At 37.2% G+C, this 17,888-nt stretch overlaps 2 protein-coding genes across 2 annotated transcripts; one reads left to right on the forward strand and one right to left on the reverse strand.

The window, feature by feature from the left end:
* The first annotated feature begins 48 nt into the window (after positions 1–48).
* LOC139974524 (uncharacterized) lies at positions 49–4,092 on the forward strand. Its single transcript, XM_071981737.1, has one exon. The coding sequence runs from the start codon at positions 1,974–1,976 to the stop codon at positions 2,985–2,987; it is 1,014 nt and encodes a 337-aa protein (XP_071837838.1). The 5' UTR covers positions 49–1,973; the 3' UTR covers positions 2,988–4,092.
* LOC139974523 (WSCD family member CG9164-like) lies at positions 3,487–13,834 on the reverse strand. Its single transcript, XM_071981736.1, has 5 exons — positions 13,578–13,834; positions 8,588–8,960; positions 7,869–8,042; positions 6,591–6,794; positions 3,487–5,511 (listed from the first exon to the last, which is right to left on the reverse strand). Exons 1-5 carry the CDS (start codon positions 13,584–13,586, stop codon positions 5,162–5,164), a joined length of 1,110 nt encoding a protein of 369 aa, XP_071837837.1. The 5' UTR covers positions 13,587–13,834; the 3' UTR covers positions 3,487–5,161.
* Positions 13,835–17,888: the final 4,054 nt, after the last annotated feature.

Below are 17,888 nucleotides of genomic sequence, written 5' to 3' on the forward strand. Positions count from 1 at the left end.
AGATTAACCACTGTTTCTTATAATACATTGCTAGCAGGTTAGTCTTGGTATAAATCTATAATCTGTATAGCAATCAGCATGTTTACAAGCTTGAAATAATTCATCTCTTGTACAAACATTTGCCATGTCCTCTAAGAGGAGAGGAACCCATCATGTAAAACTTCCCCCTCCTCCTCCATTCATGTGGTAATACCTTTCCCATATGATGCATGATTTCCATGAAGCAGACTGCAAAATTACTTTTCATTTTCCAAGCAGTGAAGTAAACTCTAATCTTCCTCTGTAAATCTTCCTCTATTTGCTGCCAAGATTCTCCCATTACAAGACAGATTTTACCTTCAGGGGACCTCCTCAGTCATAGGGTGCATAAGTATAGACGAACAGCTTCTCTATCGGCCCACATATCATCCCCAGCACAACACTATTGTAAGTCGGTAATACTAACCTGTGAGAGATAAAATAAGTTGCATATTTTGGTTCAGGGAGGAAGGGGGTGTGGGAGGAGTGCCTGGGGGAACAGGACCAATTTACCTGTGAGCTGTCATTTGTATGATATACCTCCTAATAGGACTAGTAAAGGCTGGGTGCACAATGAAGGCAATGACGACTCGCCCCAAACCGTGTGCCGCGCTCTGAAAAGTTAACTTCTGTTGCTTGCAAGTGAAGTTTTCTGCTTGTCGCTACAAACTGCAGACAGTATTGAAACGTGATACCTTGTTATCTTTAGCTGGACCTGAGATGTCCATCGCTGTATCGTTTGTACACTGTGCTGTGGGTATTGACCGCAGCTGTATGTACTGACTGTACACTAGTGTCTAATTACCGAAGGTAGCAAGCTGTGTGCGTATTTTTTGGGATCGATGGTGGTGTTTAACACTTCTGTTACACCTCATTCGAAACTAGGTCAGATTACCGGCATTAGAAGTTTCTTTTTGCGCGAGTCTTTACACCCTTTAATATGAGGAAATGGATTTTTACTACAGCAAATCAAATCATCTGGAATTATTACAGGAATCATTGGACCATAAGCCACAATTTGTGTATAATGTAGATGCTAGGTTGTAGGTGAGTATTAGGGTGAAGAGGCATGTTATTCTACATTCAAATTGACCTCGTGTTCACCGTACCTGATGACGGATTTGTAATAACTGCACTGCACACCCACACAAATCAAAACCTACACACACAAAACGACTTTTAACCATTAGATCAATATTATTCAAATATGGGATGTAATATCGTTTGATCAGACGATCTCCTCCGAATAGCTTTCACGGTTTCCATGGTTACCAAATAAACCGAACACCCATTTCTCATATAATACATCACTTAAACGCGAACGTAAATCTTTTGAAATGAATATATCGCTGTTCGGTACATACGCACTCTACCTGCATGAATGCAATACTTTATTGTTATAGATATGACATGAAACTGTAACGGAAATTAATCGATACAAGAAGGTACTTCTTGTCACAGAAGAAACAATAAACATGTTGCAATGACAACAGCTGAAAGCAGATAATTGGCTGTGTCGTGTAGTGAAACCGTAGCAACGAGGTATGAAATTGAAACCAGCTATATTATTACATGTATTGCTTTATTGTTTCATTTACGAGAGAGGATCGTTGGCGAAAGGAATCGTAGCGATCGCCGTGCTTTTTTTTCTACTTTGTTACCAAGGAAAATACTTGCAACTAAAACTCAACTTGTTGTATTAGAGACGATCATTTTGTTGTGTATATAATACCCAGTTATTTGTCACAATTTTCGTTTAAATGTAGACTTAAACCTAGTATACTGTGTTGTTAGATAGTAAACACTTTATATTGGAGGCTACTGGAATATATTCCTTCATTCGCGAAATGGAGAGAAGTATATAAAAATTACTTGAAAAACTCATTACAAAGTTTCTTTCATTTCCAGTACCGTACATGAATTATCGACATTCTCTCTCGTAATAAGAGTAATTTATGTTCGGTGGAAAACTAATTGTGGGGAAAACTAAGACTTTACACAAGATGGAACAAGAAAAGACGTCGATGGCTGCTGCCTTTAGACTTACTCAAAGTCTTACTGAATCTTTGAATGGCTTCAAACCTAGAACCTTACTTCATTTACGCATCCACAAAGACCCAACCTTTCAACTGAAATGTCTCAAAATATCTGGAAGAGAACTAACTGACTTGCCTCCGGAATTATTTGAACTCCGCCATCTTGAATATTTAGTACTCAGTCCAGAACGGGAATCTGGTCTCAACTTTAGATTGCTGAAAGTCCCCAAAAATATCGGTGAAATGCGTCAATTACGTATCCTTTGTTTAGATACAAATGAACTAAAGAAACTTCCTCAAGAAATCGGAAACTTGAGAAATCTGGAGAGGCTTGCTCTTAGCAACAACCTGCTGACGACTTTGCCTTCGTCTTTTTCTGATTTACAAAAACTGAAGCATCTTCATCTCGCTAATAACTACTTAAAGGTGATCCCTGCATGCGTCTACTCGATGCTAAATCTGGAATTCCTGGACGCAAGTGATAATAAAATCTTCGAGATTTCGGAGGATATTAGTGCCTTAGTGGGGTTAGAAACGTTTCTCCTGTTGTACAACCTGCTGGAAACAGTACCCGAATCGATAACGAAGTGTCTCAACTTAAGAAGCCTATGGCTTGGAAACAACCGTCTCAAATACTTACCGAGCAATTTTGGAGATTTAACGAAACTCGATTGGGAGTTTCATTCCAATTCAGCTAATATTGATGGGAATCCGTCGCTACAGCGACCGCCTGTTGAAGTTTGCCGGCAAGGACCGGATATGATACGAGATTACTTCAAGCGGAACGAAACGCCATGCTCGGAACAAGACGAAGATTCCATGGAAGAGATTGATCCTGTGGTTACTGGGACCAGCGCTATGTCGTCATCCCAAAATTTCGGCTCTGATTGGCGTGAAGTCCCTCCCCTCGAAATAGATTCACCTCGAAAATGAATCAGCAATGTATACCGCTTATGAAGAGGCAATATATACGGCTGATATTTCTTAAGGATGGGGAGAGGTATGGGAAGCGTTGGGTGAGGTATGACAAAGACTGAGAAAGGTATGAGAAGGCCAGTGAAATGAACACACTGAAAAGTTGGGTAACTATCGTAAGACTTCGTAAAGTAACAAAATATTAAAATGTTAAGGAAACTCACTACTGATCAAATGATATTTCAGGTTATTCCGGTGTGCGCAACTATCATTCATTTACATTTGTTTTAATGAAGAGAATAGAAAAGATGAGGGTGGGCGTGGGCGGATGGGGAGAGGGGGGGGGGCGTGCCACCGATGATCTGCCGCCCTTGCATGCCTGTGCACGCGTATGCGTGAAGAGCCGTTTCCTTCGATGAACGGGTCAGTGTGTACAAGAAACTGAAAGGGATCATGTTAATGCAAAAAAAAAAAAAAACATTTTATAAATCTTACTTAAAGTAAACAAGTTAAAATAACTTTTATGAATGTTTCTTGTATTTTTTTTTATCAATAATCATCTTGTCTGCTATTGCATATGGTATATATTTGGTAGGGTCGTGAAATAGCTACTTTATTATTGTATATTATTTTACATGTTGCTGAATTGTCCTGTTGTATGCAGTACAATCATACCGCTCTCTATCACGCATATGAATATAAAACTAACTCTCCTTCACTATACACGTAGCTTACAAAGAAAACTCAGTTTCCATTATACAATTATTGAATGATCTCATCTTCGACAATTTATCCAAACTCATAGTTCACTGTCATGATCAATACAAATAAAAGTTGCCGTTCTTCTCATCAAAGTCATCGTGAAAGTGAAGTATTGCCTAACATGATCGTTAAATTCACCAACAACCTTGTCCATTACACAGTACAATGATATATACTATATGTTGCAAGGGGTTATTAAAACTACAATAAATTCATCAGGATGAAAGATGGTTTATTATGAACATTGATCGCCATGCTTTGAAGAGCCTAATACTGAAATCAATACCCTTTATTGACAAACATAGATTCCTTCAAAACAAAGAAAACTGTTATAAAACAATGGTGACGATTTAATATATGTGTATACATAAGACGTAAAAGATGCACGTTGGCATTGCTTAATTTTTTATTGACTGTTTCCTTGCTAGAATGTAAAATTTAAAATGTTTTCACACAATTGCCTACATTGCATAATTTGTCATACATAGACAACACATGTCTTTACCATAGTAATTCATTGCTTTCCCTTCTACAGTTAGGATCGATGCATCCCTCTATCATTAAAAACAGTGTTGACATTTGATGACGTCATCTACACTTTGTTTCACAAGGTCTGTTTATAATACAAAACACACACAATTTTATTAACTTTCAGACTTCGTTACCTCTAGCAACCAAGTGTTAGAGTTTCTGGAACGCGAATACGCAAACTGAGATGCCTTATTCTTCTAGAAGTACATCAGTTGGTGAATATGTGTATTCAGTTCACACTGGTGAGACAACAACACGGATACAGCTTCATATTAGTTCGATAAGATGGTGAGAGCGCCAATGATTTCTCCAACCTTCAAATATTCATGGAATATATTTATTCAAACTTCCATTTGTTTCGAATAATATAGAATCCAGTAAATTTGTGTCTATTTCGGACCCTCCTGATATGTACATTTTAACTGTACATCTGAATGTTCATGCCTTTAATTGGTACAAAAATAGGCATATACTGCTGTGATATTTCATTGTAGTACCATAAACACGTACGTTCATAATTAAACAAATCAAGAAGAAGTAAGCTAAACAAATGTTAGGTATTCTTTTAATAGCCCTCAAGAAAAGTTTCAGTTAGCAATAGTTATAATAAACACAATGTAGTTATCAAGCCGGGGAGAAGTTACTCTGTCCCTTTGGTTAATACAATTATACATCGTTCACGTGTTTTTCCGGTATTGGCGATATTTGAAATATTTAACAACTCCGACTCCTGCTCTGACGTCAGGCATGACGTCACAAACATAGTTCTTGACTGCCAGGTGTGGATTTATCACAAACCTGGTCTGTGTCTCTGTCTCTATAGCTTATAATTTGTAACAAATCTCCGTCAATCACGTGACTCAACATTGGGAGAAGATTTGAACAGGGTGTCTATATGCTTAGTAACTAAGTATCTTAGGATAGGTTGGCAATGCTTGATATTTATGTTCAAGCAACGTACGGTTTACCACATGTATGTATGAATTGATTAACTTTCTCATGTCATCTGTGTAAGGATCTATGTTAAATCTAGTCGATGATGTGCTAGGATAGTAAGCCTTTACTGCACATTTTATGAATCTTTTATCAAGAGGTTGGTTAATAAATGATATTATTTTACTCAGCTCTTCTTCTGTGTTGTGTAGAAGACGTTCGTTGGCTACCACATGTAATGTGTTTGTGTTATTTATCCATGAAGTGGTCATTGTCATCCAGGATTTCCCCAAACGACGAACCTGTTCCATCCAATCTGTATAAAGGTACACAAAAGTATAGAATAAGACATAACTTCCAATAATATCATACTGCTCGAAAAATGAAAGAACGAATACTTGAAAATTCTGAAGTTCTCATATAATGATATAATTATAATAAATCAAATACAGCGACCCATCATGCCCAACACTGTATCTTGTGCTTCTAATTAACACAGGAACAAGTACCTAGTGTTACAAATACTTTATCTAACAGCATTCAAATTTTGACACGACCAGGCTGCTTTAAGCTGCAGATCCCAACCGAGTGACTCTATGCGTCCCTTCCCTCCCACGAAAAGGCTTCCAGCACAGTCTACATATTGTTAGTAATCCATTTCACCTCATTATACAACCATTCACTTAACCATACATTACATAATCTAGGGCCTAAACTAACCGTTCATCCTCACCTCATCTATGAACAATTCAACCATTCCATTCCATACCATTCCATTCCATACCATTCCATTCCATACCATTCCATTCCATACCATTCCATTCCATTCCATTCCATTCCATTCCACCCTCTCATGTCACTGTACTGCTTGCTTTGGAATTTATTTTACTTGCAGCAATATGTTCTTTTGTCTTTGGGGTTGGAATAATGTTAATTTTATGATTTTCCATGAAAGTTGTGCTGGTTGCTAAGGCGTGAGGGTTGGATTTTTAATTCGGAGTTTACGTGTAAGTTGTTTAATCTTTGTAAGTTAATTGTCTGGGTTTCCTTGCTCATAGTTCTGTCTCTCTTCGTTTTGAATAAGGGTTGCCTGCAAGTACAGGAGTTTATTTACTTTATTGAATAAAAATTGTTTATATTTTGACTGGAAAGTCTCACTTTTCTTTATTTATCATGGCGGGCCTCTTTTCCGCTTCCCGTTCCACAGAAATGCTGCCCTCGCCACTCATACTTATACGCTTATTGTACTGTTTAGTATAGTTTAGTACAAAAAGGGATCAGGAGGGACACTCAAGTCCCCATCAAGGACCCTATACTGTGTTGGTCACATGTCCCTTTAATCAAAGGACCCTCTTAGAATTGTGTTAAATGGTAAACGAAGCATAATATTCCTACCATTAGTTTTGAAGAATTGCAGCATCTTCTGTTGTGAGAAGTTTCTTCGAAGAAATATCCGTTTATAGACATCCGATACTATTGATCTATATGGATTTCTAATTAATAACACTGCCTGTGTGTAAAGGCCAGGCTTCGGTCTATCGTGGGTCTTTATAATAACAACTCTTTTATTTCGAACATCGTCACCTGAAGCTTGAAAAGCTGCAACGAAACAGAAAGCAAATCTTAAATGAATGTCATATGTGGATATTAGTGCTCTACGGTGATTACGTAATATTATACCTGTAGAGGAGGAATTTTTACTCAGGCCTATACAGATGTGAAGCTAGATGCAGATCCGAAATACCGTAGTTAAAACGCGTATTGAACAAGGTGATTTGGTACATATATAGTAAGAGAGTTTGCAGGAACGAAATACTTCAATACAAAACAAATCAAATAAAAGTAAAAACGTGTAACCACGAGAAATCAGTATCTTTGACAGCTATGCCATAGCTGCGTTTAGCTTTCTAAGGTTTCTAAGCGGAGATTGAAGTGACGTCATGAGCCGTTACAATAATGGGTTCGAATTATTGCGCAACGTTGGTTTACGTCAAAGGATAACTACTGCAAAGTCAAACGTGTATTGACAAGAAAAAACAATGAGAGGATATTATATTTGAGTAAAGGAAATCCACATGACAATTACACCACATGTGCCTGAATGACAATATCTTTACACTTGTATGACACATGATGCTTGCACGAGACTTACATTATACTAGCATATATTATTAATATGTTAGTTGACTCTTACATGATACTTGCAAAACATTGTGTGATACTTGGATAATACTTGCATGAAACTTACATGATGCATGCATGATACTTGTACCATATTGTGTGACGCTTACATGACATTTACATGATACATGCATGGTACTTTCATAATACATACAAGAATGTTGCATGACACATACAAGACACTAACATGATACATGCAGGATACTTGTAACACATTTTATGACACTTGCATGACATTTACATGATACTACCACATGATGTTTGTAAGGTAGTTGCGTGACTCTCAATGTACGATATTTGTATAATAATTCTACGTACATGACACTTAAAACATATGTTCTAAATACTTTCATAATACGTGCAAGTAAGTAACATTACACGTACATGACGCGTACATGATACTTGCATGATTGGCTTACTTTATCATTCTTCGAGGTAAATCAAGTGATCACCATATTGTAGCGATATGGTGCTAGTACACGCTATACTCACTATCTGTATTCCTGTGCTTCTGTCTATCGGCCCACCTAGCACTCCCGACATAGAGCTTCGTCGCATATTGTATAAGATGTCGAGTCCAGCCATTACCAGATCGCGGGAAACTCGCTAGGGCTATCTTAGGTAGATTCCATCCAGGGGAAGAACGCTCTCTTGGACAACTCAAACCTTAATATTATAATAAAACGGACAAAATCAGAAAACTAAAACGAAGACATTTCACAAAGTAAAGGGAGGAATAGAAAATACAAGAAATGTATAAATTTATGGACATTGGAATTATAAAACAGATTACTAAGTACGCACTGTATTAGCATGTTACCTTCTCAAAGACAACATCAGACGTTTATGACCATTATTTTTTAATTAATTCTTCCTTATTGATACAGATTTTTTTCATTTAAAAATCCGACTGCCCTAAATAACCCATTTCCTCGTTTTCAGACAGAATAGATAGATTGAAGACAAATTGTTTCCATCGTCGAACGTAATGCAATCAAGGGTACTGATCATCAAGTTGTAACAGATGGTTAAATTATCCCTTAGGCCTTTATACTAGTGATGCACTCTTTCAATGTGATACACTCCTTCACGTTTGAGGTATTACACTTTGACAACACGTCATCGTCTAAGTGAAGATATCAATGGGTATCACTATGTAGTCCATCCAACGCCCTGTCACACTTTGATGCATTGTTACCTCTAATACATACCCATGTAGTGTTTTCGTCTTGCTGCCTCGCTTGTAACGCTCAAACGCGATAAAGTACCAAACATATCTGTAGATGACGTCATGGGAGAACTAGACCCCGATTGGCTAGTTTCACTGTCGAAACTTGTGTCCATCGTGAATGATGCGTTAGTTTTATTTGTCTTACGTTGACCTTTAACCCCCGATGATACCCCTGAGTATCCACTTCGAATTGTTTCAAATACTGCATGTTTAAAGTGAGGGTTACTTGCACTTGTGTCTGTGTGTATGGAAACGTTGAGGGTAAAATTCCCCACTATGATAACAAACAAAATAGTAAACAGGGTCACAACAGAAATGCGGAGAAATTGATGACGAATTAACGGAGATGTCTTCTGCAATATAGAAATAAAGGAAAGGAAAAAAGCATTTACACAGAATGTTTGCGGTAAAGTAACATTTTGCAGACTTATAAGCAAACATCCACCTTCCTCTTGAACAAAACTTGTCTTATCGTCTTCATATGTTTTGATTGGGTTTCGATTGATACCGGTACCACATGAAAAATATCTTGTCTTATCGTCTTCATATGATTGGGTTTCGATTGATACCGGTACCACATGAAAAATATCTTGTCTTATCGTCTTCATATGTTTTGATTGGGTTTCGATTGATACCGGTACCACAGGAAAAAATCTTGTCTTATCGTCTTCATATGATTGGGTTTCGATTGATACCGGTACCACATGAAAAATATCTTGTCTTATCGTCTTCATATGTTTTGACTGGGTTTCGATTGATACCGGTACCACATGAAAAATATCTTGTCTTATCGTCCTCATATGTGTTTGATTGGGTTTCGATTGATACCGGTACCACATGAAAAATATCTTGTCTTATCGTCTTCATATGTTTTGATTGGGCTTCGATTGATACCGGTACCACATGAAAAATATCTTGTCTTATCGTCCTCATATGTGTTTGATTGGGTTTCGATTGATACCGGTAGCACATGAAAAATATCTTGTCTTATCGTCCTCATATGTGTTTGATTGGGTTTCGATTGATACCGGTACCACATGAAAAATATCTTGTCTTATCGTCTTCATATGTTTTGATTGGGCTTCGATTGATACCGGTACCACATGAAAAATATCTTGTCTTATCGTCCTCATATGTGTTTGATTGGGTTTCGATTGATACCGGTACCACATGAAAAATATCTTGTCTTATCGTCTTCATATGTTTTGATTGGGCTTCGATTGATACCGGTACCACATGAAAAATATCTTGTCTTATCGTCCTCATATGTGTTTGATTGGGTTTCGATTGATACCGGTACCACATGAAAAATATCTTGTCTTATCGTCCTCATATGTGTTTGACTGGGTTTCGATTGATACCGGTACCACATGAAAAATATCTTGTCTTATCGTCTTCATATGTTTTGATTGGGTTTCGATTGATACCGGTACCACATGAAAAATATCTTGTCTTATCGTCTTCATATGTTTTGACTGGGTTTCGATTGATACCGGTACCACATGAAAAATATCTTGTCTTATCGTCCTCATATGTGTTTGATTGGGTTTCGATTGATACCGGTACCACATGAAAAATATCTTGTCTTATCGTCTTCATATGTTTTGATTGGGCTTCGATTGATACCGGTACCACATGAAAAATATCTTGTCTTATCGTCCTCATATGTGTTTGATTGGGTTTCGATTGATACCGGTAGCACATGAAAAATATCTTGTCTTATCGTCCTCATATGTGTTTGATTGGGTTTCGATTGATACCGGTACCACATGAAAAATATCTTGTCTTATCGTCTTCATATGTTTTGATTGGGCTTCGATTGATACCGGTACCACATGAAAAATATCTTGTCTTATCGTCCTCATATGTGTTTGATTGGGTTTCGATTGATACCGGTACCACATGAAAAATATCTTGTCTTATCGTCTTCATATGTTTTGATTGGGCTTCGATTGATACCGGTACCACATGAAAAATATCTTGTCTTATCGTCCTCATATGTGTTTGATTGGGTTTCGATTGATACCGGTACCACATGAAAAATATCTTGTCTTATCGTCCTCATATGTGTTTGACTGGGTTTCGATTGATACCGGTACCACATGAAAAATATCTTGTCTTATCGTCTTCATATGTTTTGATTGGGTTTCGATTGATACCGGTACCACATGAAAAATATCTTGTCTTATCGTCTTCATATGATTGGGTTTCGATTGATACCGGTACCACATGAAAAATATCTTGTCTTATCGTCCTCATATGTGTTTGATTGGGTTTCGATTGATACCGGTACCACATGAAAAATATCTTGTCTTATCGTCCTCATATGTTTTGATTGGGTTTCGATTGATACCGGTAGCACATGAAAAATATCTTGTCTTATCGTCCTCATATGTGTTTGATTGGGTTTCGATTGATACCGGTACCACATGAAAAATATCTTGTCTTATCGTCCTCATATGTTTTGATTGGGTTTCGATTGATACCGGTACCACATGAAAAATATCTTGTCTTATCGTCTTCATATGATTGGGTTTCGATTGATACCGGTACCACATGAAAAATATCTTGTCTTATCGTCCTCATATGTTTTTGATTGGGTTTCGATTGATACCGGTACCACATGAAAAATATCTTGTCTTATCGTCTTCATATGTTTTTGACTGGGTTTCGATTGATACCGGTACCACATGAAAAATATCTTGTCTTATCGTCTTCATATGTTTTTGACTGGGTTTCGATTGATACCGGTACCACATGAAAAATATCTTGTCTTATCGTCTTCATATGTTTTTGATTGGGTTTCGATTGATACCGGTACCACATGAAAAATATCTTGTCTTATCGTCTTCATATGTTTTGATTGGGTTTCGATTGATACCGGTACCACATGAAAAATATCTTGTCTTATCGTCTTCATATGTTTTGATTGGGTTTCGATTGATACCGGTACCACATGAAAAATATCTTGTCTTATCGTCTTCATATGTTTTGATTGGGTTTCGATTGATACCGGTACCACATGAAAAATATCTTGTCTTATCGTCCTCATATGTGTTTGATTGGGTTTCGATTGATACCGGTACCACATGAAAAATATCTTGTCTTATCGTCTTCATATGTTTTGATTGGGCTTCGATTGATACCGGTACCACATGAAAAATATCTTGTCTTATCGTCCTCATATGTTTTTGATTGGGTTTCGATTGATACCGGTACCACATGAAAAATATCTTGTCTTATCGTCTTCATATGTTTTTGATTGGGTTTCGATTGATACCGGTACCACATGAAAAATATCTTGTCTTATCGTCTTCATATGTTTTGATTGGGTTTCGATTGATACCGGTACCACATGAAAAATATCTTGTCTTATCGTCCTCATATGTTTTGATTGGGTTTCGATTGATACCGGTACCACATGAAAAATATCTTGTCTTATCGTCTTCATATGTTTTGATTGGGTTTCGATTGATACCGGTACCACATGAAAAATATCTTGTCTTATCGTCTTCATATGTTTTGATTGGGTTTCGATTGATACCGGTACCACATGAAAAATATCTTGTCTTATCGTCTTCATATGTTTTGATTGGGTTTCGATTGATACCGGTACCACATGAAAAATATCTTGTCTTATCGTCTTCATATGTTTTGATTGGGTTTCGATTGATACCGGTACCACATGAAAAATATCTTGTCTTATCGTCTTCATATGTTTTGATTGGGTTTCGATTGATACCGGTACCACATGAAAAATATCTTGTCTTATCGTCTTCATATGTTTTGATTGGGTTTCGATTGATACCGGTACCACATGAAAAATATCTTGTCTTATCGTCTTCATATGTTTTGATTGGGTTTCGATTGATACCGGTACCACATGAAAAATATCTTGTCTTATCGTCTTCATATGTTTTGATTGGGTTTCGATTGATACCGGTACCACATGAAAAATATCTTGTCTTATCGTCTTCATATGTTTTTGATTGGGTTTCGATTGATACCGGTACCACATGAAAAATATCTTGTCTTATCGTCTTCATATGTTTTGATTGGGTTTCGATTGATACCGGTACCACATGAAAAATATCTTGTCTTATCGTCTTCATATGTTTTGATTGGGTTTCGATTGATACCGGTACCACATGAAAAATATCTTGTCTTATCGTCTTCATATGTTTTGATTGGGTTTCGATTGATACCGGTACCACATGAAAAATATCTTGTCTTATCGTCTTCATATGTTTTTGATTGGGTTTCGATTGATACCGGTACCACATGAAACATATCTTGTCTTATCGTCTTCATATGTTTTGATTGGGTTTCGATTGATACCGGTACCACATGAAAAATATCTTGTCTTATCGTCCTCATATGTGTTTGATTGGGTTTCGATTGATACCGGTACCACATGAAAAATATCTTGTCTTATCGTCTTCATATGATTGGGTTTCGATTGATACCGGTACCACATGAAAAATATCTTGTCTTATCGTCTTCATATGATTGGGTTTCGATTGATACCGGTACCACATGAAAAATATCTTGTCTTTTGTTTTTGTCTATTGGGTCTTACGATTTCCTCACTCTGCCTCTCCTATACCCCTACTACACTGTGCCCTAGCAACCCCCAACTTGTCCCTATCCTATACCGCCGTCTGTAGTCCAGTAAAGTACATATATGTTAAGTAGGCTAGGTTCCTATAATATGGAATTGAGTGAGCGCTAACTGTAGTGCTTTATATTGAAAAGCAAGTTTCCACAGGTTTACATATCTCAAATCTGATAATAAAAACCGTTAGCACGTTACATATAGGCCGGATAAGTAAACGCCATGAACGCAATTAAAGTAAACTTACTGTTCACATAAATATTTATGTAATTTTAGATTGGTTCGCATGAATTTGACATACTCAAAATAAACTGACTAGGCCTAATAAATATATATCGATAACGAGTCAACTCACCTGGTCCATCGATGAACAGTAACTTCACAAAAAATTAATCCTCGAAAGATAACCTTTCAAACTTGTTATGATGCTTAAATGTCATGTGTTAGTAAGGTTAAACTTACACCCATGCATGCTTGGTTTAATACGATTCTAAAACTCTCTGTAAACTGTTCATTAAGATTTCACACATGACGGCAAATAGTTCAATGGTTCTGTCAATGGGACACAGTTATTCAATTGCACACATGCAGTATTATAAATTTAGTTGATAATGGATATACATAACAGATATACCCGTATAACGTCAAGGTGATCTGTGCATGGCTACACATGGCTAGGCAAGATAGAACACCTCCTGAATGCTCATTGATCTGTAAAAGTTAGACAATAAACCAGTTTTATTCCCTACCCTGTTATTTTAATCCTATACTTATAATCCCCTTTCATCTATCTCATTGTGTTCACCGTGCTCATTAACCTGTCTGTATTCTGTGCGTGTCTTTGTCCCTTCTGTTACTTGTCATTTAGCCTCTGAAGAAGATCCTGATAGGATCTAAACGTCAGGCCAACTTACTTTTACACACAATAAAACCAGTGTGTTATTTCTTGTACCGTAAAATCTAGCACTTCTCTCGTACATTTAGATATAATTGCAATGAATTCACTGTTGGCTATAGTCTTTAACTTGAAGGCTCTCAATCTTATATCGGTCCTGAGTTAGATTAGCTCATGGTGTAGTGTGCTCTGAACCGTGACACCACATGGCAGTATTAAATGACTGGGGCATTAATGTGAAGAGGAGGACACAGGAATTAATTCGATTGAATAAAGTTTGGTTTATTCTTGCTAGTGTTAATTTAGTTCACTCCTCTCTTACCTGCCTATAGGTTGTTTTAGGTTCCGGCTTAAGCTATCTGGAACCATGTAATCTGTTGATCCTGACTGGATGCCAAGTGGTCTCGTCCTACGCGAACCACACTTGGTAAATCAAGGATGATGTACAGGTACATTTGAACGACCAGTCCCGACCCCAGCCCCAACTCCTAGCTCAACCCCCACCCCTACCCCAACCCCTTACCCCTTGTAACATTCCTATTGTCAAAGCCTAAGTAGGCTAATTTGTTGTTCATTATATTTGCTTAATCATTCAATTCTTTTCCAATTGTTTTTTGTTTAATCTGTCAATCAATTGAATCATATCATCCACTTGATGACCTTTGATCCTTATCTTGCTGTCAGCCTTCATTACGGCTATCAGTAACAGCCTACGTAGACATGTGACGTTCTCAATAGTGTAGGCTGTATATATAGACATATCACTCCGCTAAGCTTTTGTTCTTGGGCTTATTGGTTAAGTGATTGTTACTTCTCGGCCTTATGGCAAGCCGTTTTACTTTTTATTCGATATTTGATGATATCATCAAATATTTGGTGATATCAGCAAATAATTGTTGATATCATCAAATCATTTGATGATATCATCAAATAATTGCTGATATCAACAATTATTTGGTGATATCAGCAAATAATTGTTGATATCAGCAATTCATTTGCTGATATCACCAATTCATTTGCTGATATCACCAATTCATTTGTTGATATCATCAAATAATTGCTGATATCAACAAATAATTGCTGATATCAACAAATGTTTGCAGATATCAGCAATTATTTGGTGATATCAGCAAATGAATTGGTGATATCAGCAAATCATTTGATGATATCAGCAAATCATTTGATGATATCAACAATTATTTGCTGATATCATCAAATAATTGGTGATATCAGCAAATCATTTGATGATATCAACAATTCCAACATATCACTTATTCATTTGCTGATATCAACAAATCAATTGGTGATATCAGTAATTGATTTAATGATATCAGCAAATGAACCGTACATATCACTAATGCATGCTTTTGTTGATATCACCAATTCATTTGTTGATATCACCAATTCATTTGATGATATCACCAATTCATTTGCTGATATCAGTAATTCAACCGTGACGATGATATCAGTAATTCAACCGTGACAGCCCGTCTTACAAGCATGCGCACACGATGTCAGTGTACTGTGCAGTACATGCAAATGACAGTGACGAGACAACAGGGTACGGGTAGCGTTTTTTTCACCTTGACGATTGCGGTAAACTTAATGAAGCACAGATCGTTATTGACAGAAGTTCTCGGATTTTGGGCGAAGTAGAGAGGCTCTTAACTGGCAATGAGAATGCTTCTGAAGCGAAAGAACGTCTTCTCCAAAGCAAAGAGAAATTTAGAACGGATTAACGCGAGCATCGATGAGCACAGGTTCAATTTAATAGCAGCTGTGCACGATCAGCTCCTTTCCATCGCAGACGCACAGGCACAGCCAGACGGAACGTTGCAGCCATGAGCGGCGATCATGGGGGGGGGGGTGGACATATTTTAGGTGGGGGATATAGTATCTAATATCCCCCTCCCCAATATTTGGTGGCATAGTGTTTTTGTGTGGCTATAAATAGAAAATAATGCATGAGATTATTTATCCAAATCCTATTTGGCGGTGGCTAAAACTTCATCCAACACATGCGCTATGAGGTAAATGACTCTTCGTCGTCGTTTCTGTGACCTGTGACCGTATAGCATGTTGTCACTCATGATTATTATCATAATGTCTGTACATCTCTTGTGTATGAGTGTAAGTACGTACAATCATATATATGATCCACATCGATATGGGTTCACTGGGTCACTGGGTTTCCATTTGGTCTGTTTCCTACAAGATTTCTAACCGCAGGCACGTAGCCAAGTAGGGGGGGGGGGTGGGGCGAAGATATTTTTTGTTCTTTTTTAACGATATCGAAGTTTTATATTTATAATATTTGTACACACTAAATTAACTGTGTCTGAATTTTCGAAAATTCCCTGACCAACATTCTTCATCATACTTCCCTCTACTGACCGGTCTGTTAGGGGTTGAAGGTTTTTTTTCTATATTGGTTGACCATAGATGAAATTTAGTGCAACATTTATGGATATGTTTTGAAGTGAATTTATAATTCAAATTCTGAACAAATAATGGGCTTCAAACCTTGAAAAGTGGGGCTGACGGGTATTGTCACGGGCCGTTACGTAGTATTACCTTCCAAAGCAATGATCCACAGGAGAAGCGATGAGGTCGAACATGATGTGTGACTGGTGACAATCTTGAAAAAGGTTATGGATAGAAAAAAAAAACTATTGGGAAAACTTGATTCTCAGGCCAAAGTATACAATTTGTTGATCATTTTCAAGCCCGAGAAGTGCCATTTCCTGTGATCTGGGGGGCTATCAAAACCAGAAATTTTCTGTGGCGCTCCGCTTAGATAGTAATTCGATCGCGCCCCCGGGTTAGAAAATCCTGGATACACGCCTGTATTTATATATACATATATATATATATATATATATATATATATATATATATATATATATATATATATATATATATATATATATATATATATATATATGTATATATATATATATATATATATATATGTATATATATATATATATATATATATATATATATATATATATATATATATATACAAAATAACGAAGTGCGCGAACAATTTTAATTTGGGGTGGGGGAATTGTTACGCGTCAAGTTAAAGTCCCCCACCCCAATATTTGAAACAAATCTCCCGCCACTGGTTGCAGCCACCATCGGGGAGCCAGTCTAATGGACACAGTTCCCAGCCTGTTTCTGTCGCCCGCCGACCAGGGTATACTTTTTACATTTTGGTATTTCATATTGAGCTACTTAGCCACCCCGATATTATTTTTCATAGGTTTATAGGCCTGGCCTACTCGGTGCTTGCCCAATGTTTGTCCTCCCTGTCACAAGTGCATGAGTAGCCAAGGTACCTCTCCCAGTGGCAGTAGTGGTACTGTGTAACTTAGTCCCCTTTCCCCTCCCGTTGATCGCTATAACCAAGGCTGAAATTAACCGCGCACCAGGCGCCTTTCTGTGCCCGCTACCAGTCAAACAGCGCCCTTAAGACCCAAAAAGAATGCCTGTTGATGGCGCTCGTTTCTAATTCCTTTGTGTAGACGTTGGTTCGATACGCTTGAATTACTGATATCAGCAAATGAATTGGTGATATCAGCAAATGAATTGTTGATATCAGCAATTCCAACATATCGCCAATTCAATTGCTGATATCAGCAAATCTTTTAATGATATCACCAAATCATTTCATGATATCAGCAATTCGGTTCCTCATATCACTAATTAATTAGTGATATGTCGGAATTGTTGATATCAGCAAATGATTTGCTGATATCATCTATT

Source organism: Apostichopus japonicus, chromosome 9 (assembly GCF_037975245.1).
Source record: "Apostichopus japonicus isolate 1M-3 chromosome 9, ASM3797524v1, whole genome shotgun sequence".
In the NCBI taxonomy this organism is placed as follows: Eukaryota; Metazoa; Echinodermata; class Holothuroidea; order Aspidochirotida; family Stichopodidae; genus Apostichopus; species Apostichopus japonicus.